Consider the following 26,257-nt stretch of genomic DNA (forward strand, 5'->3'; position numbering starts at 1 on the left):
TATTGTCTAAATTCTATAAAAATACTAAAATGCATGACCAACTTATAAATTATTTATGAGCAAAACTAGTTTTCCCGGACTCAATAATTTACTTCAACGTATGAAGTCTAATGCATACTAATAAGCAAAATTCATACAAATAGAAATAACTTGTGTTTGTTAAAAAAAATGATTTTATGCTGATTCATTTAACACATGAATCACCCATATGTTGGACGGAGAATTTATGATATATGTTTTGAATTGTATGTTCGGCTCGATTTGTATAACGGCCGCTTTCGATACTCGATCTATAATCTAAAATTATTTCCAATCCGAATTTTTGCAACCGAGAATCTGCATTTACATATTAAAATTAATTAAAAATTAAATTAAAATTAAAATTACTTTATTCAATATCAAGTTACATTATTTTAGCAGGTATTGGAGCCCCTGAACTAAGTCTAGGAAGACCTGTACATCAGGGTACTCCGCTCATCCAATGGTTTAATAGAATTGTAACTTAAACAATCGCTTATAAAATATTTTATAAAGAAAAAGACCTATTCTAAAATGAAGATACAGGTTTTAATCTTTTTTCACACCAGAAGTGAATAATAATGGGAAGGGTGGGATGGGATGTGTGGGGTGTAGTGGCGAGTGCTAGTGTTAAAATAGAATGAGTGCTTGTGAAAATAAAAATGATTAGATTATTCTTGTACTAGTAGTTCAGTTTCTTCATAGTTCAGTGCACAAAGAAACTTGGTAATTAAAGTTAATCGTTCACCTCCCATGTGGTTTCACGTTTTACGCGCGCTTAAAGACGTGAATATAAAACGTGTAGATTATTAGATACACACTTACATTCATAATCTAATCAATATACAGATTTATTTTACAACGAATATATACCTAATACATTTTTAAATTCGTAACAACATTTGCGTACAATTTCCGACATAGTAAATTTAAACAGGTATTGAAAAATTATTGATTTTGAAGTAGGTAATGAAAGATTTTTTAATCTGTCCAGAATTTTTTATCTTGATTATTACATTGTTAAAAATAGAAACAAAAATTCAGAATGCGAATCTTTCTTCTATGATAATAGAGAAGAGGTTTATTTGTAGAACTTCCTTTTACACAACATTTGACGTACTTTTGTTTTGTTGCATCGAAATAATTTCGTGTTTTGGAGTCCGACTCGGAATAGGCCAACATGTCCGACTCGGAATAGGTCCATGGGAAAAATACTTTTTGTAGATACGACAAATGATATAAGACAAATGTTTTTTTTTCTATCATCAATACTTTCCACAGCGCACGCGTTGACAAATTCTTTATGAATATTTTTCTACCTTGGGTAAAAATTATACTATTGTATTTTTATCAGAGATATTAGTCGGTGAGTATATAGCTTTCTAATGGTGAAAGAATGTTTGAAATCGGTCAAGTAGTTTTTTTGTATTAAAACATTACAAACATACAAAAACACCAATATTTCCTTTTTATAATATTAGTATAGATTGGAATACAAAAATAATCTGCAATATTATAGATATTATGTACGGTATACGGTACCAAATTTATAATGATATAAACATAGAGTAAAAAACAGGTATTATTCATTATTATTTTTACTTAAACATATCTCATTTAACGGAGTGTTGTGTTAAATATTCAATGTTTGTATGCTAACATTAGAGTCCATAAAAATGTCCTCAAATTTAATATTTCTTTGATATGAGAATAAAAAGAAATCAAGATGTTCCATAATAAACGAAGACGAAATTCTATAACTCTATAGACATCAGTTTCATTACAAAAAATATAGGTATATGAATGTTTGTCGTGTCCTTTTTGAATTGATTTTTAAGCTCCTTACTCGGCATCTGCTTTGAAGATTAACACTTAATATAGGATGAGTGTTTAAATAAATAGACGAAAATATATTTACATGAAATTAATTTATTTATCTATTGGTATTTACAGTATTATGAAGTAGCGGTATTAAAAAATAGTCAATCTTTATCTCGGAAAGACCTTTTCAATGGAGTAATGAATAGTTAACCATACGTAAATGATTTGCAGAGCATTGAAAGATTCAATACCATTTACGTTATAAACGCACCTGGAAAATGGACCGGTGCCTACTTAGCAAATATTTACTATATAACCAAGTTCATTATGCCAAAGGTTTTTAGATGGCTGGAAGTCTCTCACAGTCCATTTCACAAGGCATTTTCTTCTGCGAACTAACGAACTGTGGAGTGGACTCCCGGTGAGGGTCTTCCCTGAGAACGATCTCTATTCAAACTTAGAGTGTACTCCTCCCTCAAAGGTCGGCAACGCACCCACTAAAAATAGGTGTCTAGGAATGGCCTTTTTGGGCGTCCCGTATGCTCGTTTGCCCCCACTATTAGTTTTATAAAACCAGTAAAACGATTTCATAAAACAAATATATTTATCTGTATAGGGCAATATTAATATTTCCCTGCATACAGAATCAAAAAGCGACTGGGATCACGTTTTGATATGAATTATTAAATATCACGAATGCCGAAAATCAACAAATCCGGCATTGATTGATGTGGTAGACCTCAGTCAAGCGGCGACTAATCTTGTAAGTCTTACCATGGACTATAATGCAATCAATTTTACTAACTTGAATAATCGATATACAAAATTTATCGGAAATTGTATGAAGTAAATCAATAGAGATAATCAGCTGTTTGGAGAACATTATATAGTACAAGATATCTTTAATAATATAAATGTAATCATGTTAACCTTATTATTGTAATTGATATCACATTTTTTTAAATCTAAAAATGTAAAATTCTGTCTAACATAGTTTTTGCAAAACTTGCAACGGAAAAAGATCTTTAAAATTATTGCTTTGTATCCATTAGCGCGGTGTGATTCAGCCATTAACAATTCTCAATAAATAAACAATTTCCACCCAACACAGAATTTCTTCATAATTTTAGGTTGGATAAGTTAATCAACCAAAACAAATGTATTTGTTTATACTGTGGTATTGTCATTACACTCGTATAAAGGAAGAGTTTTTCCAGTCATTGCTTATAACAAGACAGAACATTTTCTCACTATTTTAATAAGAGCGCTACAAAACCTTGGTCTGCCTGCCTGGACTGAGACTTCTGCACATGTTTTTTCGATTTTTTTTTACTATGCAAGTAGGTACTTCAGTCACCCTCAGTACATTCAAGTGTTAATTGCGACATGGATGAAAAATCAAATTATCTTTTAGAAGCCATCAGAAAAGAACGTCCCTCATCCAAGTGACGAGTTCATGACAGTTTTGCTTTGGGTCGGATTACAACGTGGTAATTCTATGCCGCGTCACATCATATGAATAATGCAAGGCGATAACGAACTCTCTCTGGAACACTGGGTTGGGTTATTGCATTTTTAATTTTGCTTGTCTAACTAGAAGAGTGATAGAAGCTCTGAGTAGGTATTGCGCACATTGCGTCTATCTGTCATATTTTGAACAATAATTACAATAATAAAGTCAGTGTCTAATTTATTTCGTCACACTGACGTGATTGCAATTTTTATGATTGAAAGTAATGATCAGTACATGACGCCAAAACAGTTTTAGTTTTAGACCAAATCGAATTGATAACATTTCATTCATATTATATTATATAGTATATATTTTTACGAGCTTGGGCAGTTCGTGCCTTGTGACCAGGTGCAGAATCCTGCTGGAAACTCCACGGTATATTTTTGAAAAGTGTATTGCTCAGACGTTTCACAATACGGGCCAAGACTGTATCTTAATACAATTTGGGTGACGTTTTCACTCCTTTTTCACAAAAATGTAGTTTTATAACTCCTAGATAAGAAACGCCCCACGAAACCATCACTGACGCAGCATGATGACCACGTTGTACCTTTTCGACCACTTGAGTAGCTTGTTTAGAACTGAGAGCATACACTCTATCAATTGCTTATTGTAGTGTTTCTCCATTGTGAATTTTTTTTCCATGGTAATGAGGTTATTTCTGTGCTTTGCACCTGCTTATCGCGACAGAAGGCGTTTTGATCGATCCGACGATAAGCATCGAGCTTCAGGTCTTGTTTTATAATACGCGACAGAGTCCTAGCGGGAATCTTCATTTCTCGCGATAAGATTTTTTGCTTCCTAATGGGGTTTCAACGAATTCTGGTTTTAACAGCGCCCCGATTTTTTCTGGTTTTTGACAGACTAAGTGTTGTTGTATGTGTTGATAGTACGATATACTACAAACGGCTGATACCAAGCTTTTCAAGTGTCTGGAATATGACCGACGGCCCCGTACCCACTTTGTGCAAGGCGATCACTGCAATCCTATTTTCTTTAATACCCCATATTGTAATTTGATAATGAACTCAAAAAAATATGTGAAATTGCGCAAAATCGAATACGTGTTCCAAAGTTAAAATAATTAAAATATTGATAAAAATGCATTTTCATTTGTAACAGAACTTATGGCCAGACTAAAACATCAAAGTGACTAGTTGTAGCAATAAAGATTGGTATTTACTGTAGAACAATAAGTTCGTTCGTTAGTAAAGAAGTTCTTTTACCTAATTAAAAACCGTCTAACTATAAAATGAAGCATCAAGCAGTGCGGTTTGCGAAGTTCTAAACATAGTGATAAATTAAAGTTCCTTAAACTTTAAACTTAAGAAAACACAGTTTAAGTTACGTAATTAGCGCGCGGAGCAGGTTGGGAGAATAATGAATAACAAAACAACTAACTTCATACAATGAGGAAACTGGGTAACGCTAAGCGAACTGTGCTTTTGTTCAAATTTTCTGATGTTATATCGAGTGTATAAAAATTTGCACACGCATTGCTCTGGCATAACAAAGACGTAAACCCGTTTCCGTTTTACAAAAAAAGGAAATACTTTCTAGAAACAGGAAAAGTTTTGTCTTAGTGGCTTAAGCGTGGAACCTTCGAATCACAGCTGTGTGCTGTGATGTTTTCTTTAATATGTTCGTAATCAACATTTACTCCATTTGAAAATTACCATATTAACGTATGCAATCTAGGGCTAAGAACTGGATATGGTTGTACTGAATTATTATTTGTAGAAAAATCTATGTCCAGGATGAAATCTTCAAGTTGTGGCATTCGTTTGAATCGCGGATATGCTGCAATGGTTTCTTTTTAACTTAAGTCGCAGTTGTTATGAATAATGTCATGATTGACACAATGAAACAAAGGCATGTGATTGCCCTTTTACAAGTGATTGCCCCAAATTTCAACCAATGTTATGTTAGATGCATCGTATCGTATCATCAGATTGTTTTTGAGGTATAATAACATTCCATATTTCAAACACTTTATGGATACTAAAATTAATATTTTCTTATAATTTTCTAGCCTGTCCTAAGCAAAGCTAACCTGAAAATATTTTTTCTTTAAATATAAATCACGATTTTATTATATTGTATCAAAACTTTTTGAATGAAACATTTATTGTATAAGTCTTAATTTTTTACATTTTATTGATTTAAATATATTATTTGTAGACTATGCGTCGAAATAAACGAATAATAGTAACAAATACTATTATAAACTTATCCCGTATTCAATTACGCTTAAAGTAATACGGCGAATACAAAAAATAGAATGCACGAAAATTCATTGTGCAGTAAATTCAGGAATCACAATAAACAAACTCTATTTAGCAATTCTGAATAAAATTACGTCTGTCATTGATATGTTAATGTTTCACAAGTGCATTTTAGTCTCTAGGGTCTATTTTGGATATAAAGTGACATTCTAAAAGTTACCTGTTGACTATATATTACATGTATCAAAGACTTGCTTTGAACGTAATGTTACGTGGTGTCTAAGTAGGAGTGCACTTTTTAAAATTTGATTTTTTTTCATGCAAGTGTCAACTCTGTAATTTGACAGCTGTCACTTCTGAACAATCCGATTATTAAAAATGGAGCGCTTTTCGAAAGATCAACGCGTTATAATTGTGAAAACTCATTACAAAAATGGGGAAAGTTACGTTGAAATCGCTCGAAATTCGCCAAATTTTCAGCCGAGAAAGTGCACCTAATGTGTCAACCGTTCGAAGAGTTCAAAAATTTTGAAGAAACTGGGTCAATTATGGATAATATATTTGAAATGGCGTGTTGTGCTTTTTCCTTCTCATCTATTGATGTTTTTATGAAGGGAAGTGACGGGCGGAGTTCACTTAGTCGTCCGATGAGACCTCAGCAATATTAGGCTTAGAAAAATCTTCGTTGTGTAAATTAATACTTGTAGAGACAACATGTTTTAGATCATAAACTAATGGATTATCAGGTAATGGCACAATCATCGCCATGTCTATTACTTCCACCGTATATGCTTTTTCGTTATCTTATTTATAATTACGTCAAGTTTCACTTACGTATATTTTCTTGAAGCCTGATTTCGTATGATATATAGTACCTATATTTATTGATAAATAGATAGACCCTTAGTTCTTGAGTTAATGTGTCTGTTTTGTTAACATATTAAAAATCTTTTATAGTTAACACTTATACAATAAAATATATTTTTTGACAGACCTTGTCTTGACAATAACAAAAAGATTTACCCAATTAGGCGCAATAGTTAGTAAGTTTATTTTTATTTACATAGCTTACGTTAATAATTCAATTGTATATATTTTCAATTTGTTTAAATACCTAATGGTATTCGATAAATTTGATTCTGAGTATGACAAACAATAAGTAGGAGGGGAAAAAGGTAAACCTTACCTGTGCCCCAACCATCCCCTGCCGCAAGCGAGGCAAGTCTGTGTGAGAATACTTGGAGATAGACCAAGGTTCCACTTGAGTCAGGTCAGTGTCCAATTCAAACTCGTTGATCTGATTTCGTAAGAACTTGCGAATGTTCCACGGGAGGTCATTATGTCTGAAAAAAATACCTATATTAACACAAAAGTATAAAAACATACAAAATATGTTTTGCAAATATAGACAATACGCATTAGTTCTGTGAAAACAATTATCCGATTTAGCTTGACTTCTTAGAAATTGCCTATTGGAAACGATATTTCAATAGGTTTCGAACCTATGAGTGAAATAAATAATATACTTGCCCATCAGTAAGCGGAACCTCTTCTAAAATCTGCTTGGCGATCTCAAGCCTCTCACGGTCGTAGGAGGCTGCGGCTACCACAGCCACGACAGCTAGAAGAACGCATGCAACGGCCCTCCTTTCATTTCCACGTGTCACCCTCACTATAAATAAAATATACAATGTTAAAAGATAAACACAATAAATATAAAATTTCTTATCGTTATAATAATTCTCGTGAAGCCGAACGAAACAAAATATAGTTACAGTACATTTGTAATACCAGTATTTATCAAATTTCTACTGAAAGATCCAAAATAATATGTATTACCACGTGAAACGATTTAATTATGTGATAATATTTTTTCTTCAAAAAACAATTCATAGTTAAAAATGCATAGGGTATACATATAAATATAGGTTTAAAAAACCACACACACATTTTCGATATATTTATTCTATTAAATATATAATTTAACGTTGGTCTTAGTAAATACGTAGTAAATTAGTATTAATGGACAGTTGCTTTCGAGTAAGACTGTTTTGAAAAATAACATTATTTTTTATTTTAAGTCATAATTGGTATTTAACTAATACTACTTAACTTTTTTATTATGAAATATGAAATTATGAATTCCGTGATATAGTAGGGTAAAGTACAATCGATGCCTTACTGGAAGTTATGTCATGAACTTCGTCTTCATCAAAATTATTAATTTTAACAGACTTAGACCTTTTTAGTCGTAAATTTGTAAAGTATTTTCCTGGGTGTAGGTACACAAAGGCATCAATCAAGGTAGGTGAAATAATCTAGAGATCAGTACAGCGTAGAATACAACCAAATACACTGTGTGAAATGAATCTGAGGCACGAGCCGGTATAAGCTGTTAGTGCAGCAAAGCTTTTAACTATGAAAAATAGCAAGCTTGATTCCAGAAAACCCTACGATACTTTTAAACTATAAAATAGTTTCAAAAGCTGACAAAATAATTTTTGTGTTTTTTTTATCAAAATTATATTTTAACGCGTAATTTAACTTTACTATTTTAATCGTTAACGTTTACAGTGTTACCGTTGTAATATAAGTGCAATTATTAATGTTTTCGCTTAATGATACAGAAATATTTCTCTGACTTCTACTTGACTCTCTATTTTTATAGTAAAATAAGGAAGGACCAAATTTATTTTTATTTGTATGGCATGTCGAAAAGAAGTTCAATCTTTTTCACTTTCACCTCTGCCACGGGAAACATTAATTTAAACGTTGCATTGGTTAATTTTTCTTTAAAGCAAAACGATTATAATATAACTGTTTCATCTTCAGTTCTTCATAGTTTCGATTCTCTTATTCCTTTACAGCGTACCTTAAAAAATATATCTTAGTTAAATCCGAAACGGTTAATCTTTAAAATACTGATTTAGTTTTTAATAAGTAGTAGGATTACACTAAATAAATAAATAAAATCAGAGCCGAGTAAATAATAGAAATTTCGTACTGAACTATCAAATATACAAAAGTAGTTCTCTCATCCTCTGGTGATACAATTTTCGTGGAGCTGACCTGACCTGAACATAGTTAAAGTTTTTTTTTTCAAATATTACCGAGGTTTGATAAGCTATAATCATTATCTGTGAATACGCTGACATATCTCGATAGTCAACGTTAGAGAATTCTAAATACGAATAAATTATGAGGGAATCGAGAGTTAGAACTTCGCTTCAATTCATTTCACATCAAGCGTTCACAGAGAACTAATAGAGAAATTCAATCAAAATATCTGCAAATACCTAACTCAATTTAAAATGTCCCATCATTTCTAGTGAGTCGCAGTCTACAGTTCATTGAATACTATTTTAATATTGATTCTCACGATTTAAACTAAACAATCTACGTGTAATAGAAGTAATGGTAGGCAAAAAAGTTATTGGAGAAAGAAGATGATATTGTTTTTGTCTTTATTATCTAGGGCTCCAATATTAAGGATGAAGATCGATTCAAATTTCACATTCCGAACAGAATGTGTATTTAATAGAAGAGGGTTCCTTGTCAAACGCATAAAGCACCTTTTAAATATTAAATTGCGACGCGTGACGGCACTGCCTCAGAAACAGATCGTGTGTCGCGGTAGCAGGGTTTGTTAACGCTCCGTATAAGATCGAACAAAGTAGTGGCTTGTGCGACCTAAGAACCAAATGCTACCTTGATAATTCGTGAGACATCTTCGTAGAAATGAATATTATATATAAAAAATCTAACTAATTGTACCCCAATAATGAAACGTCGGCATTTTTGTTTTATTTGTCCTAACACGAATAAAGTCATTTAAAAACACCGTACTGGTGGCAAAAGCTAGACTTGGCATTTATTTTAAATAATATAAATGTATATAAGTTACAAATGAGTTTGTTTGTGATAAATCTTCTAACTACTCCTTTCTTGGCAAATCCTTTAAGGTCTCTGCAGTTAGGCTATGGAATTTACTTCCCGTGCCTCTTCGCTTAGCTGCTTCTCTATCTTCCTTTAAATTTCTTCTATACAAAACATTACCTGTCCACATCGTATACCTAACTTTCGTACTAAGTACTAACTGACGTGAGACTGGTCTCAAATAATCGGGATTCATGTACACTTTTTTCATGTATCCTTTATTCATGTATTCTTTTAGATGAAGTTTGTTTTTTGTTCCTGTTTAGTTTTGACTTAATAACTATATGTAATATATATTTTTTCAGTTCTTACTTGCCTTATCTACTTGAATACTTTTTTCCTCACAGTGTTTGCCTGGAAGCGCTCGAAAGCGATAAGACCGCCAGTTGCCCTCATTTTCATATAATTATGTGAATTTTTATATTGTATGCAACGAAGTGTTAATAAATAATTAAATAATAAAATATCAATTCATGCCTAATGTGCGACAATGGCGTTTTAGTAAGCACACTATAGGCCACGTTTTCTTCAGGACCATGTCTCAAGTATTAACAATTAAAATCTTAGGTTATTTTTGCGCTGGTTGAAATATATCTGGAAATCAGCCAGTCCTCTCCAGCCCGTCTTCACCATGATATTTGGCCGTCGTAATATATTAACAAGATTTTATCTTTTAACTTTAGCCATTTAGGAACAAGGTATTGCGTCGTTAATAAAGACCAAATCGAAAGCGTTTTGTTAAAATCACTATCAATTAAAAAGATTCATTTGAAGTAGATATTAATTATCATCCCATTTCATTGTGGTTAAGCCTAATTAGGGTGGATGGTAGATGCACAAGCGTACTTTTCGGGCTATTCTTTGTTCAATTTTAATTGAGCACATAAAATGAAAAGTTAATGTGCGTTTAATTACATAGCACACGGTATATGAAGCATATAATATTGATTATATTGTGAATACAATTAAGATATTTTTTTAGATAGTATTTTAATTATTTTTATATAACAGGCGGCAAATGGGAAGCTCGCTGATGTTGAGAGATACCGCCACTCAAACACACTTCATTGCTGATGGCTCGCAAGTGAGTTTCCGGCTTTTTAAGAATTGGGGCCTTCTTTTCTTTAAGAAATCTAAGTCGAAATGGTTAGTGGTTACATGGTGGTGGACATAGTGGTGGTTTGCGGCAAATAATTCGGTAAAAAACGCTCAGTTGTGGAAAGCTGGACCTCAACGTGATGCGGGTGGAATTCCGTATATTGCCTCGACGTCCGATGATGAAACTCAGTTGCAAGTATTAATACGTGATAATAAGTTCGTTGAATACGGTCACTGGTCAAGCAAACGGAGGTAACCGATGAGGCCACCAAGAGGTGAAAACAGTAATCCACGTGGGGTCTAATTTGCGCTTTATAGAATTGTAAGCGGTTTGCCCAGTGGCAATTTGAGTTTTTAAGATAGCGTGTAAGACTTATTATTATGATTATGAAGCGTCCCGCAGATTACATACTGACAGTCTTTACTGTAACATCCATTCAATGAATTTGGATCATCTTTATCATTTGAAATGTTAACGGAATAGAATGTTGCCCTAAGCAACATTCTATGTATGTACCGTGTGTACTTCCTATATAATAAAGTGATGTGGGATGGTATGCTCGGCATGAAACAAGGGATAGCACGGTGCTGCTTAAAAATGATCATGGAATTCAGTCACGCCATTTGTGACTTTTAATAAATGTAACGTTCTGTCTTGCCGTCAGAGGTGCGTCACCTGGACAGTTCTTGGACGTTCCAAAATTTGCGCTGTATGTAAAGATTTTGATGTGACAACGTCTTATAATTCCATGGAGTCGGCTGCACGCTCGAAAAAACATGACTGCATGCAGCGTTACCTCGCTCTGAGGTGTTCCATTTAAGACTTGAAGAGCTAGCAAGAGCGCGGAATGAGCGACATAGAGGCACAATTGGCCTCAGCCTTCGGCAGCGTTCGACATCTGTCTCTTCTCCTACTTGACTGAGCGATGAAAAAAAATGACATAATTGTATTTACGTACAAATAAATGTAACTTGATCAATTCAATTGTGATTTCCATTTACCTACTTCTCTATATCCATACAAAATATCTATCAAACAAATAAAATTAAAAATTTCTTTTGGAAAAGCAACCATTCCATCAGTATTTTCTTATGACGTTGTCACGATCAACTATCGTTAGTAAACCGACTTTACAGACAACCGTTTTTATTATTATTCAATCTATTTGTTTGCCCTTCCACTACAGTCTCTCCTACATTCCCTTGGGTACACGTAATAATTTAATTAATAACAGTTCAGTAACTTTCTCATGAAAGCAAAGTGTAAATCTATTCACTATACCAATATATATACTGTGAAATATTTTAAGCATTTACTAAACATAAATTTCAGGATATGTAATATTGTTTTATAAAGGTTTATTACGTAAATAAAATCAATTATAAGTTATGTACAATTTTAAATGCAGATTTAAGCTGGAATCGCAGGTTCCAATAAAATTAATAAACCGCGAGTTTTATTCATAAACTGACCTTACATATAGTCAAAAGCCTATTAAGTTGTATTAATTAAATTGAAATTAAAACGGCCAAACATATTAATATTTCGGATATTAAAAGGCCTGGCTTTGGGCTATTTACTGAAATGTCCAATTATTCCATGTTTATTTATATTTATCTACTCTGTTATGAGCATTGATGTCATTTTCTCTGTTACAGGAGGCAAACGGGAAGGAGGATCACCTGTTAAGTAATACCACCGCCCATGGACACCTGCAAGCGTGCTACCGGCCTTTTAAGAATTGGTACGCTCTTTCCTTGATAGGGTCCTTCATTGTCGAATTGATCTCGGAAATAATGCAGTGGGCAACTGGTTCCACATAGTGATGGTGGGCGGCGGAAATTGCCTTAAGAAACGCTCAGTTGCTGTACGGCGGACGTCAAGCGACGTATTACCTAATAGGGACGGTGTTTTGGATTCTGCCTGGACGTCCGATAATGAAACTCAGCTGCAGGACCGAACAACTCCTCTGAACACTCTCCATGGTATATGCGGTAGAAGATGCAGAGAGATCCCACATCTCTACGCAACGCTAAGGGATCAAGCCGCTCGAAAACTGACTGGTCGTCGACGATTTCAATCGCTCTTCGTTGAATACGGTCAAGTGGAAGGAGCTGGTCCTGGGGAGCCCCCGCTTAGAGGTGAGAACAGTACTCCATGTGGGGTTGAATTTGCGCTTTATAGAGTTGCAAGCGGTGGCCCGAGGTGAAGTACCGTCTCGCCATGCTGATTACACCAAGCTTCTTAGAGGCTAACTTAGCCTTTCATTCCAAGTGACCGCGAAACTGAAAGTCATTCGATATGTCAACGCCCAGTATCCCGATGCTGGCTGAGGCTTTATCGAGTGTCATCGAAAAGAGGAGTAGCGACAAAGGGTTTTTTAGCGAAAAAGTGTTTATGAAAAGCGTTGTTTCATCTTTCGTTTTATATTGTCCCTTTGGATAATAATAGTGAATATTCAGGTTAAGTTTCGAAATAATAAATTAATTTAAAGTTTTTTCCGCTTCTGCCGCGTTTAATATGAGGCTTTTGATATTTCAACTTTAGAAACCTTGAGCTGGCAATGTGTTGACATTGCATTAGTGGTTTTGATATGGTTTAAGTTAATTTGTGTAGATTTATGTTAAATTGAATAGAATTTTTCGTTGTGTTTTTTAAAGTTGAATAAAATGTATAAATACAATATTGTTTCAAGAAGTCAAATATGTATGTTTGATGAACTTACTTCTTGATATTAATTTGGGGACTCTCGTTACCCTTCGTTGTGGTTGACCTGTAAAGAAGAATAGCAGTTTTAAGAAGATACGATTTAAGATTTGAAGTGAAAAAAGTAATTCCATTAACATGAAGAAACATATAATTGAGATATTAACTATAGAAAACCCAAGTGGACATTAAAACTAAACCTATGAATTAATCAGCCATATATTTCCCGCATCTCAGAATACATTTAAATAATGTTATTAAGTTAAGGCGAAACCGCCTGGACCGAGAAAAAAAAACTTTGTTAAGTCATTAGTAAGTTATAAATTAATTAGTTTTTATTTTCAACAATATTGGTTTTCACGGCTTCAAATAAAATGAATACTTAATGAAAACATATTTCAATTTCCGTACTATTTAGTTTTTGGGTCAATTTTTATAAAATAATTCTCATTTCATATAATAATTCATTTGATAAAATGTTGTCAACATGAACAAGTAATAAGCATTTAAAACCTCATTTGTGGTTAGCTTGTTTGTTGGGAAAAAATTCTTATGCTCTTTCGCCTGGTCTCCTTACACCGCGATGGTGACGAACATACCTCACATCGTTGTCTGAGATTATTAGAATATTGACATCTTATTTATTAATATATACGGCATATGCCAAAGTGTATACTGTTTTATGCTTAATATTAACTACTCCAATAATATTTCCTGATCATTTCTGTGTGTCACACACCGTCGATTTAAAATTCGGCTTACAAGCGAGTGTTTATTGGAACATTAATCGGGAAATAAGTTCCTATATAAAATCGGTTTGTTATTATATTTAATTTAACAATTTCACTTAACATAAGGTTACATTAATACGAAGCCGTTCCTAAGAAAACAGGTCTAACAAAACACCAACGTAATATGACGGGCTCTTATAGTTATTGAAGCTGAACCCATAAAGGATTTAAATTTATGCATGAATAACCTCACGTGGGAAAACTATATGAAAGCTATCGACTCAATACGTTTTGACGTTGCGACATTTACATTTGATTATCATCCTAACTATAAACTGAAAAGCGTGTTCTGAGAAAATAAGCACTACAATTCATAGGCCTCAGGTCCCTGTATCTGTTACATACGGTTTAAGAATAAATGTACATCTCATAATAATTGCATACATAATTCGCTTACTGAGAAACAATATATACAACTAAGATTAATAATTAGAGCGCACGGATCTTAATCTTTCAACTTGCTTTTCTGGGCACACAACAATGGGCAGATAGGCAGTTTCCTCGCGATGTTTTTTATATGTTTGACGGGACTCATAAATATACCCGACATTGAGAGCCTCCACTCTACGAACAATCTGACTCTTACAATAATCATGTTTACTAAGTAGTATTTGCCTACTTAATTTTCTACTCTTTTTAAAATATCAAACGAACGTTAAATAGATATTCCTTGGAAAAGTGTCACCTAAATTTTCTCATATTTCTAACTTGCCAAAGGGATAAAAAGCTTTGACCCTAAGTTTCCGCTCAGAAATAACGTAATCATTAAAGTGTGCCCCGGGGGAGTCATTAAGGAACGCTCTGGTTTAATTAACCCTTAGTACGGTGACAACCACAAGTTAAGATAATGAAATGGAGAAAAATCGTCTTGAACCTGAAGATTTACTTGATAAAGTCCGATAGGGAAAAGAGCTAATCTATTGAGTTTTATTACACTTTAAAAATAAATGTGCATTGCATGCATTTTTGATAAATTTAATATATATTGATGGTTTAATTATTTACATTCAATTCACATATATTTTCTATGGAGACTTAAACGCATACGCAACACTATCCAAAATAGCTACGTACATATGTACGAGTATTATTACTAGATACACATAATAAAAATCTATAGTTAACACAGTTTAAACTTTAAATTAATTAATGTATTTCATGGCCGGTCTGGTCCCACTCCAATAAGCAGGAAACTCCGAACCTAAATCAGTGAAAACAACGCCAGCGATTGTGGCTACAACAACCAGCAATTTAAAATATAAATTCCCGTCGTCATATGTAACAGATTTGCAAATTACGTTGTTAAATTTGGCCACCCGCCAAATGGTCTATTTGATCTGGCAACGACAACTAATAGGCGAGATTTCATGAATCTAATGCTACTTAACTTTCAAAGAGTTTATACCTTTTCTAAAGCGTGAAAGTTCTCTATTCTTAATAACTTTCAGAGTCGAGAAACGTGTTTCATTTTGGAATTCGGGTGTCATAATTCGCAATATAATACGATTCTCTGAAAATGTAATGGTTGCTTCATTAACAAATACGATATTAACTACGTTTGATAATAATACCAATAATAGAAAAATGGCTAAATAAATTTTACCTCGTCTATCTAACAGCGTTTAACCACGACTTGAACAAAGGCCTGTTAAGTCATCAGCTATGTACATTTGAAAATTCGAAATTTTCCGGATAACCTAAACAATTCACAAGGTTCACATAATGGCCACGTTTGATATTGGTGGAATGTTTTACCGAAAATGTTGTGAAATTTTATTATTAACAGCCTTTATCAGTAAAAATCCAGTACAGATTCTGAGCTCTTATTGTGAGCTTATTGACAACCTAAAACTGAAAATCAGCGCTTATTCGTTTCGACGTCAAAAAAACAGCCCCTTTATTATTCGTGACCTTAGCGGTAATCAGATTTCGTTAATTTAATTTGTATGAAATTTTGTACCAAGACCTCGCGACTGAACCAAAATTTTACTGACGGAATAAGCGAGTCTAATAAAGTTACTTTCTATTCAACTTTTGTATCGAAAGTGTTTGGAACCTATAAAATTCAATATTATAATTAAAACAGCAGTGTTGTAGTGGCTTCAGTGCGACTCTCATCGCTGAGGTCGTAGGTTCGATCCTCAGCTGTACACCAATGGACTTTCTATGAACGCATTTAACATTCGCTCGAACGGTGAAGGAAAACATCGTGAGGAAACCGGCTTGCCTTCGATCCAAAAAATCGCAAGCTGGCGTCAGGCATGGAAGGCTGAACACCTACTTGCCTATTAGATTAATAAATAATCATGAAACCGTTAATGAAATCTGAGGCCCAGACCTAAAAAGGTTGTAGCCTCATTGATTGATTTGTTTATTTATTTTAATTAAAACAGGTTCATACAATTTTAAAATTTACTTTTAAAAATCATTGAAATGTAAATATTTTATATGTGCCCCTTTTCAGCAACTAAGTACAACAACAACAATGTTTTCTTCGTCAAAATAAAGATTGTTTAATAACATCTAAAATACATCATGTGCGAATATCCTTTAAAACAGCAGATCTCACAATACAGTATGATATATCACTAAACAGTGTACAAAGTTACGCCAGAGTTGAGCAATAAAAATGTCCGCACACATAAATAGTCATGAAACAAAGTATATACTACTAATATATTGTGTTCCCCTGAGACACAGAAAAAACTTCCTTAGTAGCTCTATAAAAAGCCGCGTTTAAAGAAAAACGCTCAAGAGAGGATGAGTAAGAAGCTCTTTGAAAAGCTTTTGTGTCGCGTTATTAACTGAATATTTCAAGAAAACTCCATATTAACCAAACACAAAAAAGTACAAATTCTATTTTAATTATGCTAGACTTTAGGAAACAAAAATCAATCAGATTAAACCTTACCATATATGTCATACAAGTTTACCAAAGTTGTTACAATACAAACTACGAAAAATCGTTGAAAAGTTCTATAAAATTATAAATTTGGCACTTATCGCTTTTAGGTTATATCGCTTTGATATCCGTTTCAAAATACTTGTTAATTTATTCTGTGCCTCCATTCATTGTTGAGAAATGGTCTCGTCTGGTAAGACTGCGTAGAATGTGGTCTGCGATACGATAAATTGTTATAATTAATGTGTATATGTGTGTATGAACTAGCATTCCACTTAAATCTGTATAATTATAATAAATTTGAAGTTATCAAGAATTGAAAAAAATTATGTCGTTAATAAGTAATAATAATCACAAATTCTGCAACTTTTAGATCGAATACTTCTCGACTCTAGAAGCTAAGTTTTTTTATGTAATAGGACGCAAACAGTCGAGCACTCATCTGATGTTAAAAATACCGCCGCCCATAGACACTCACATTGCCAGAAGGCTCGCAAGTGCGTTGCCGGCCATTAATTGACTTCTTGTAAATCTTCGTTTGTTGTGTGTAGTTAGATAAATATTATTAAAAGAGTGTAAAATATTTGTTAGTTAAATTAACGCCTGATTATAGTTGCGCGTCTTAAACTGCTACGGAAGGTGACAAGCAGCTACAATGCTTGTGTAGACCGTCTACGGGGACACGCTACGCCATAACACCTCTTTGATTTTCTACAAATACGAAACCTAGTGTTTAGAACATTGATGCAATTTACAAAAGGTACTAAAGTATACCACTCAGTGTTGTCGGCTGTTCAAATAATTCATAATTAACGATTTACTTTTTTACTGAAACATATGACAAAAAATGAGCAACGTATTTAGATTGATTATATAAAATGAGAGTTATGTTTAATAAATGAGGAATCATGACACGGTTTTTGTATCCATTAATAATGTTGAGCATCAAGCCGCAGACTATTTGCCAGTAGTAATATCTTATTTAACACCTTATGGTAGTTGATTTTAGGCATATAATGCTATAACTTATCAATTCTAAAATTTTAAAAATATAATATATATAAGGTAAGGACGACCTAATTTAAAGAAAATAAGCTCTTCTATTACCACAAATATGCTGAAAATTGTATCCATAATCCAAATCTTGTTCAACCTGAATATAATACAGGAGGTAATAGAATGGTTGTTGTTTGCAGTTATTTAAAACAAAACTTTTTAAATAAACTTTGAGTAAGGAAACTAAATTTTAACAGAAAGGAAACTGAAGAGCAGCGTCCACAAGGGTGGAGCTAGCAACTTCCTGACCTTGTCTAATATTTGTGTGTGTCTTTTATTCACTGAAATGCGAAGTACAATTCTCTAGATAATCTCACTGATACTGCGGGGATATCAGATTTACGAACTGTGAAATGTTGTGTTTTTTCTTATTCTTTCTTTTAAGTGTAATATTATTTCCAGCCAGCGAACCAATGGATATTTATTTAATATATTAGCAGCAATTCTGGTCGAGCTATAGTTACTGTTAGCTTTAGTTTGTGTTTATTTTATATAGAACAGGGGGCAAACGGACGGTAAAGCTCACCTGACGTTAAGTGATGCCGCCACTCATGGACACTCTCAATGTCAGAGAGCTGGTGCGTTGCCGGCATTTAAGAGTGTGATAATCTTATTGAATTTTAACAGAATAATACATTGATACGTAAAAACTTAACTGAGATGATAAGATCGTGAAAGGTTTTCACTACCATAAAACGACAATAAAATGTAACGAAATAAAACTACACTCATCGGATATTTTACGCTTGCGAGAGAGAAGCGGGAATTTCAGACATTCTCCCAATAAATTGTCCTGGTTCTGTGCTCGGGTGAAAATAAAAGCGCAATAATTCTTAAGTTACTGCCCTCTGGCTTAGACCCGATCCCCAGTAAACATTATTTTCTTATATTATTTTATCTAGATACTTATATAAATATTTAAATGGGGGCAGCGATTACCACTTTAATTAATGACAAGTTTACGATTAATTGCATATTTAATTGGAAAGGAAATCGTTTAAAAGATTATCTGAAGAGAACTGCCAATTTGTTTTTCATAATACAGTGGATTTTTTAAAACTCGAATGTCAAGAGAAATGCAAAAAAAATTGAGTTAACGAGTTTTCGACTTAACAAGAACTTCGAGATACATATGATTTCAATGCGGAAATGTCGGCTTACAGAGGCGCGATTTCTAATTGTATTTTTCTATTTATAGAGTCGAATTTTAATAACAATTTAACTTAAATTTTGAGTTTACATTTTTTTATTAATGTATTCATTCCTTGCACGCGTAGAAGACAAAAATGAATAGATTAGAAGCCCGAACCCAAATATTCAATTTCAATTTTAAAGCTATTATTTTAAGGTTCTTACCGAGTTTCGAGTTATAGAGATTCCACTGTATGGTAAAAATTTATTAATTATGATTATGGTTGACATATATATACTGATGAAATTGAAAAATTAAAAGAAAATTTCATCTCGTTTATTTTGCATTTGTTATATAAAATTACGTGAGTCAAAGTGACGTCGCCAGGAGTCTGTTTTTTTTAAGGAAAATAGGTGGTGGGCAATATACACAAATCTCTTTTAGAGACAGACCGGCACTATCGCATATTAAGTTCAAGATCGCAATACACCTGGGTAACTAAAAAGATATATGTTGTTAAAGGTATTCTATAACTTTCGGTTTATATATTCTTCTCTTTTTTATTGACTGGGTTCATGTATGTTATATATTTTACGACAATAAATTAAAGACATATAATAACAATATTTAACAAAATATGCAGGAAACTTTATTAAATTAACCTTCTATATAACCTTCTTTCAGCCTCATAAAGTCAAAATAATTTACTTATATAGGTAATACAATGTGTGTGTATGTTGTATGGAGCTGCACCCATTACACCATGTTCCACAGGACTTCTTAAGTAATGAATAGTTAATTAATAATAATAAAATAAATAAAAATCATAGATTTGTCTCAGATTGTCAAAGATCCTCTATCAGCAGGAGTATGAAATAGGAGCACGCAGTTACATTCTCGTGGGAACAACACGAATGGTTAACAATAATGTAATAATACACACAATATGGGATCGTTTATACATTATTTTAACGCAGGTATTAATTTCCAAGTTCACTCATTGTCATTCTTGTTATTTACGTAATTTCATACAAAAAAAGCGTTTGCATACACCTTACTGGTTTTGTGCGTAAATGTGTTACGTATACCCTGCCGCAGCACGACTGCCTCGTGGGGGAGGTTTATGTGGGATTCGCTGCAGTACATACCCACTAAAACCTAAGAATATCGTATATAAATAGAAAAAATACACGATAATAGAATATTGTCTAAGAAATGTAAAGTTCACACTGTATTGTACGTAGCACTTTGTGCGTATACCTTTATCTGTGGTTTCTCGGTCGACGGAACTAAGCCCCCGATTTAACTGTTACAAGTACGCTAGAGGCTCTTTTGAGGCGTTATTACGGTAGGTGTAATTTTTTGTGTGTCAGATAACTGCACTGTTTGATGATTCAAGTGCTTAACCAGTTTTTACGGCTCTTGTCTCTTTCAGACTACATAGATAGATAAGTACTTAAGTTATTACGGTGCATTAAGCTTGATTTTTAATAAAATAGGGGTTTAGATGGCATACGACTAGAATTTTTGTTAATATAATTTCTACTAATTGGAGTGTCGATATTTCGTGACATTTCGTATAATAAGCACGCAACTAAAAAACGTCTGTTTCAACTAAATCTGAGCCGTGCGCTGTAAATGATAAGGTTTGGGATTGAGATAGCAAAAATCTTTTATAATAAATTGGTTGTAATGTGTACAAAGCTTTGAAAAACGCGCCTTTGTTTTAAGGATGACAAAAGAAAATTATTTTTCTAAACAATGGAATTTTTCTAAAAAATTCTTTAATAAAATTAATTATAAAAAGGACTTGTACTGACTTACCGTTGGACGAGACACAAATATATGGTAATGTTGAGAATATTTCCTAATAAGAACTTTAAAGAAGTTGATCTTATTCTATAATAATTGGCTTGTTTGCAGAACTTTCTTTCATACGTACCCCCACTGCTTTATGACTTAGAAGTAACCTAGGATCTCTAGGCTACTGGTTTCACATAACAATATATAATAGCTTTTAAACGTGTATATATTACATAATTCCTAAACTAGGAAGGGGGCCAGATGCTGAAATCTTATCACACTTACATACTAACATTTTAATCTCAAAATGGTTTGTTCAAACAATATTAAAATTATTAAAATCATCTTTTTTGACGTATTACATTGTGGTTTACCTTATCTCTATGTCGCAGTCAAGTAGTTAAATCAGAGAGTTAATTGAATCTCTAGACAGTTAATTAAATGTCGATATTCAATCAAGTCGCTAGTATTTTGATTTTAAATAAAGCAGCGTCGAAAACGTTTAACTACGAGTCTGGCCAGCGTGTTGATTAACAATTTAAAACAAGACTCCGCCATGATTATTTCATTTGTTATTGTTATTTCGGTATTGTTAATTAGGTTAGGTTAGTCTTGTTGCCTAGGAACGTTTAAGAAACTTGTTAAACGTTTCGTTCACTCACTTGTCTAACGGAACTTTAGCGACTTGATTCAATATCGATCTTTATTCAGCGACTTGATTGAATATCGATCTGTCTAGAGATTCAATTAACTCTCTGATTTAACTACTTAACTGCGACATCTATACTACATTACTGATCAAATTCATTTTTAAATGTTACGCACATGAATGACCGCCACAGCTCATATGTGGATATTCCATGCAACAAATTCCTGAAATCTAGGCTCCTTTAAGTTCAGTATTGAATCACGTTTTTGGAATCCAATCGTTTATCGAAGTGTACCCAAAACACTTTCATTTCAAGATAGGATCCGTAAAACGTGTGCGATGTGGGAATAATAAGTGTTTCTGAGAGATTTCAATAGGTGATGGATTGTCCATATATTTTATTGTTGATTTTTACTAACTGTTTAGTATAAAATCCTTAATATTTTTTTTGTTATCTTCATAAAGTTGGTGATGTTTTTAAGTTTCATTAAGTATCACATTACGTGATACTGCCGATTCACCCTTAATGCTAGTTTGCGTTCCCACGAGAATGTAAGTGCGTGCTCCTATTTCACCATGCCTCCTACTGATAGAGGACAAAGCTTTGTTTTTAATTTATTTTATTTTTTACTTATTAATTAGTTAAAAAGTCGTGTGAAACATGTTGTAATGGTTGCAGCTCCTTACAAATATTGAATGAAACAAAAAACTAAAAACTTAGCTATCAAAAAGAGTGGCGGAGAGTTTATTGCCAGTACTTATCTTCCGTTCTACGCACTTGATTTGAGAACTGGCAGTAAATATAATATTAGAAGCATTTTTATGTAGTGTAGTGTTTGTATGTAGTGTACAATAATAAATGATTTTGACTTTGACTTTGATTACAGGGCTCGCGTTGCCGGCCTAATACAAGAAGACATCTTTAAAAATTCATGCGTTACTTGTAATAAATAATGCAACTTTTCTGTTATTTAGTTATAGCGTAACAATAGATTGAAATACAATCGTGCAACTATGTAAAACCAAATATTTCGTATTTTCGTATTACGTATCGGCGTACTTGTACGGTTTAGTTTCAAAATCGGAAATCGCCTCCTGGCTAGTAGATAAACTGGGATGAACGTTATTTTGCTAGAGTATCCAGTGAATTAAACATGTTTACTGGGAGTAAGCCCCACGTATATTCTATACTAAATAAGGTCGCCTGTCATTTGTTTTACTATTTTTTAGAAGATCAAGACCTCTTACAATATAATTTGTACACGCTTTTAATTTGAAACACTGTGTTCATAGTCTAACTGGCCCCTTGATGCTACGGACTGTTTGACTATGGATGCAATCACTGTTTTTTTAACAAATCGAACCAAGTAGGTATCAGCCGTGCAAAATTATACAGTGGTAAGCTTTTTTCGCTCCTAAATTAGACAAGTTTCTAATTAATGCAAGCGACTTCCCTCTTTGAGAATAAGTCGACATTCGACCCGTGTAATTAGACACCTTCACTACCTACAGATTACTCTTATTGTGTAGAATTTATATTTTGAAATGCTTATAACGACGGTATGCATTTATCTTTTTATTAATTGTAGAAAAATCATAAGCTTTTAAGGTTACAAGAATCTTTTTCTCCACACTATTAGCAGTTTTATTAACTTTTCGTTCAATAAATAAAGTATAGTTTATCTGTAAATATATTAAAGACCGGCAATGTAACAAAAAAAATTTTGTGACGTCTTTAGTATTCAGTGACTATTTTTCCGTTTACGACACGTCATCACTAATAAATTATATTTGAAGTATTATTTCCTCCAACTCAATCGATTTAATGCATTTAACATTTATTGTAATTACTTGTAATTAATTTTACTAAGCCTATTAAGTGTTTAACGTCAATTGTCAACATTAGTAACTTCCTTGATATATTATTTAATCTGTAAAAGAATTTCTTGATCAGGATTTACGACACTAATTTGTCATTCTGGAAAATCATTCCCAATGTGTAAATTTACAAATTGTACTTGTATTTTTAATATTTTCCTTAAAAAATTTCTTTAGCTATACGTATATTCTGTATATTTCTAACTATATTATATTATTTCTCCGTAAGATAACTGCACTAAATTGGACATTTCAGTATGTTGTTACATACGTTCAATTTATGCATTCGTAATGGCATAATCATGATGATTGACGGATAGATAGTTAGAGTGAATTCATGGTTTGAACGCTTAATGAAGTCACTGCCAGATTAACTGAATTTACTAAGCTGCTTATCAAGCTATTGACGATTTAATCTTGAATACGGAACACTCGTGTTGAATGTTAATTTAATTAATGTTCAACGCTCCATTACCAATTACTGTGTTTTGTTATTGGTTGAGAGAAAATAAACTATATTTTGCATAGGACAAGTAAATTGAATTAGAAAATACTTCAGAGCAACGTATGTAACGTATTTAAATTTTATTTTTAAGTTGACAAACGCTAGTAACAGCAGCAGGGACAGCTGATGTTAAGTGATGGGCCATGGATACTCTTAATGCCAGAGGGCTCGTGAGTGCGTTGCCGGCCTTTTAATAATTGCTATTCTTGAAATACCCTAAGTCAAATTAGTATGGAAGTGTTTTAGTGGGCTTAATGTGTCTTAAAACACTTGGTTTTAGAATGACGGCGTTTATGAGTCAATCAGAACAAACAGTTGTATATCTTGAAAGACATACTACAGATCGATTAAACGATTATTGGTAGTCAGTACCTAATTTTTTTCCATCGCTGTATTTTATAAAGTAGAGATTTTTGAGATTTTTATTGTTTGACTGCAAATTTGTTTATTGTGTCGTTTATTTTTTCACTATGTTATAGTTTTGCTACCTGTCAATGCAATGGGAAAAGGCATTGCAATAAAGTTTTTGGGTATTACATGGAAAACAAAAGCTTTTTCATTTAAGCTATTTTAAATGCGTCGATCAAAAATATTAACCGCTTTCTACATGAAATATGAAAATGAACTTCAACCGCTATAGATATTTACAATCAAAGGCTTAATTACACAGACTGCAAAATGAAACGACCCTAATAACATTAATATGAGCGTAAAATCACAAAAATATTTTTTGTGGGCGTTGCGGAGAACGCCGTATATATTCATTAAGCCGTAATTAAGAGAAAATGAAAATATGGTGGGTAATATATTTACGAACCTCAGAATGTGTAAAGTAACGGGACTAACGTTATTTTAAACCGCGACAATGTCTTTGCGTATTAAATAAAAGGAATGTCTACTTAATATATATTACGGCCATTAATAGTTTATATATTAGGCATTTGATACTTCGAAATATAGTTAAGAAATATTTAAGACTAAGAATATGTCAAATTTAAAAGATTTATTAAATTAAATGACCTTCATACGTTTGGAAATTGCAAATATTGCGCTCAATAAATATAATACGATGTATAATGTATAGTTTTATTGTATGTACCTTAAAATTAAATAATTTGCAACGTGCTACTCACGTTGTCCATCTCTTATATCTTAAAATGACTTCAACTTTTTGGTAGCCCATAACTATAGCTTACGCTCTTCTAAAATCTACATCCTTGAAATCCCATCTCATAACTCCTCCTTTCTTGGCGAATCCTTTAAGGTCTCTGCAGTTAGACTTTGGAACTCACTTCTCGTCCCAATTCGGTTAGCTCCTTCTCTATCATCCTTTAAATTTCTTCTGTACAAACATTACCTGTCCACATCGTATCCCTAACTTTGTTACTAACTACTAACTGACGTGAGAATGATCTTAAATTATGGTGATTCATGCGCACTTTTCACTTTTTATTTTTCATATATCCTTTTTTTAGTTTAGTTTTGTCTTAATTACTATGTGTATTATGTATTTTACAATTTAATACTTTTTTTCCTCTTCTCACAGTGGTTGCCTGGAAGAGATCGCTCGAAAGCGATAAACGCGCCAGTTGCCCTCCTTTTAATTTAATTATGTTAACTTTTGATATTTTGATATTCATAAATAATAAATATATCCTAATAGATATTTCTCCTAGGAATGTATAAAACATTCCTTTAATAACGAATTATATATTTTTATAACGTGTAACGAATAACGTTTTTTTCTTTGTTTAATCTTAACAAACTAGTAAATAAATTTACAATGATAATATAGTTTAAGGATCCTATCCTATTCGCGGCTTCTCTGTGATAATTGGTAAGTAATCAAAAGATTTCGTTGGCCTCTATTATAAGACCTCTATTCTAGCCTTTAAGACCTCTCCAAGAACAAGACAAGGGTCCAATAACTTGAATCTTTTTTATGTAGGTCACCCGCCTTTTCATTGCTCGGTAACAATACCTAGGTAAAACTGAAAATGTTTATAAAATGAAAAACGGCTTTATGTAGAAAGTTGCCAATACTTTTATTATTTTTCAAAGTAATATCCGTTCCTACACATTGTCTCAATCGATGGAACCACTGAGAAAAACAGTGGGACCATTCTTCCTTAGGGGTCTCTTCTATGGCTTTCACCGTATCTTCAGGGCTCGTAAAATGAATACCTCGAATTTTATCTTTAGTTCTTGAGAATAAATAAAAGT

The 26,257-nt window shown here is 32.9% G+C and overlaps 1 protein-coding gene across 3 annotated transcripts in view; it reads right to left on the bottom strand.

The window, feature by feature from the left end:
• Positions 1-26,257, bottom strand: part of LOC123719003 (dipeptidase 1-like) — an 81,472-nt gene that overhangs the window by 40,834 nt on the left and 14,381 nt on the right. For 2 of the 3 annotated variants that reach the window (XM_045676076.1, XM_045676077.1), the window contains exons 2-4: positions 13,338-13,385; positions 7,108-7,249; positions 6,764-6,920 (exon numbers count right to left, since the gene is read on the bottom strand). In XM_045676076.1, the coding sequence (XP_045532032.1) occupies positions 6,764-6,920; positions 7,108-7,249; positions 13,338-13,385 (347 nt within the window). The remainder of the gene's footprint in view (positions 1-6,763; positions 6,921-7,107; positions 7,250-13,337; positions 13,386-26,257) is intronic. The other variant, XM_045676078.1, reaches the window with a different exon arrangement.

This window comes from Pieris brassicae, chromosome Z, assembly GCF_905147105.1.
Source record: "Pieris brassicae chromosome Z, ilPieBrab1.1, whole genome shotgun sequence".
Taxonomy (NCBI): domain Eukaryota; kingdom Metazoa; phylum Arthropoda; class Insecta; order Lepidoptera; family Pieridae; genus Pieris; species Pieris brassicae.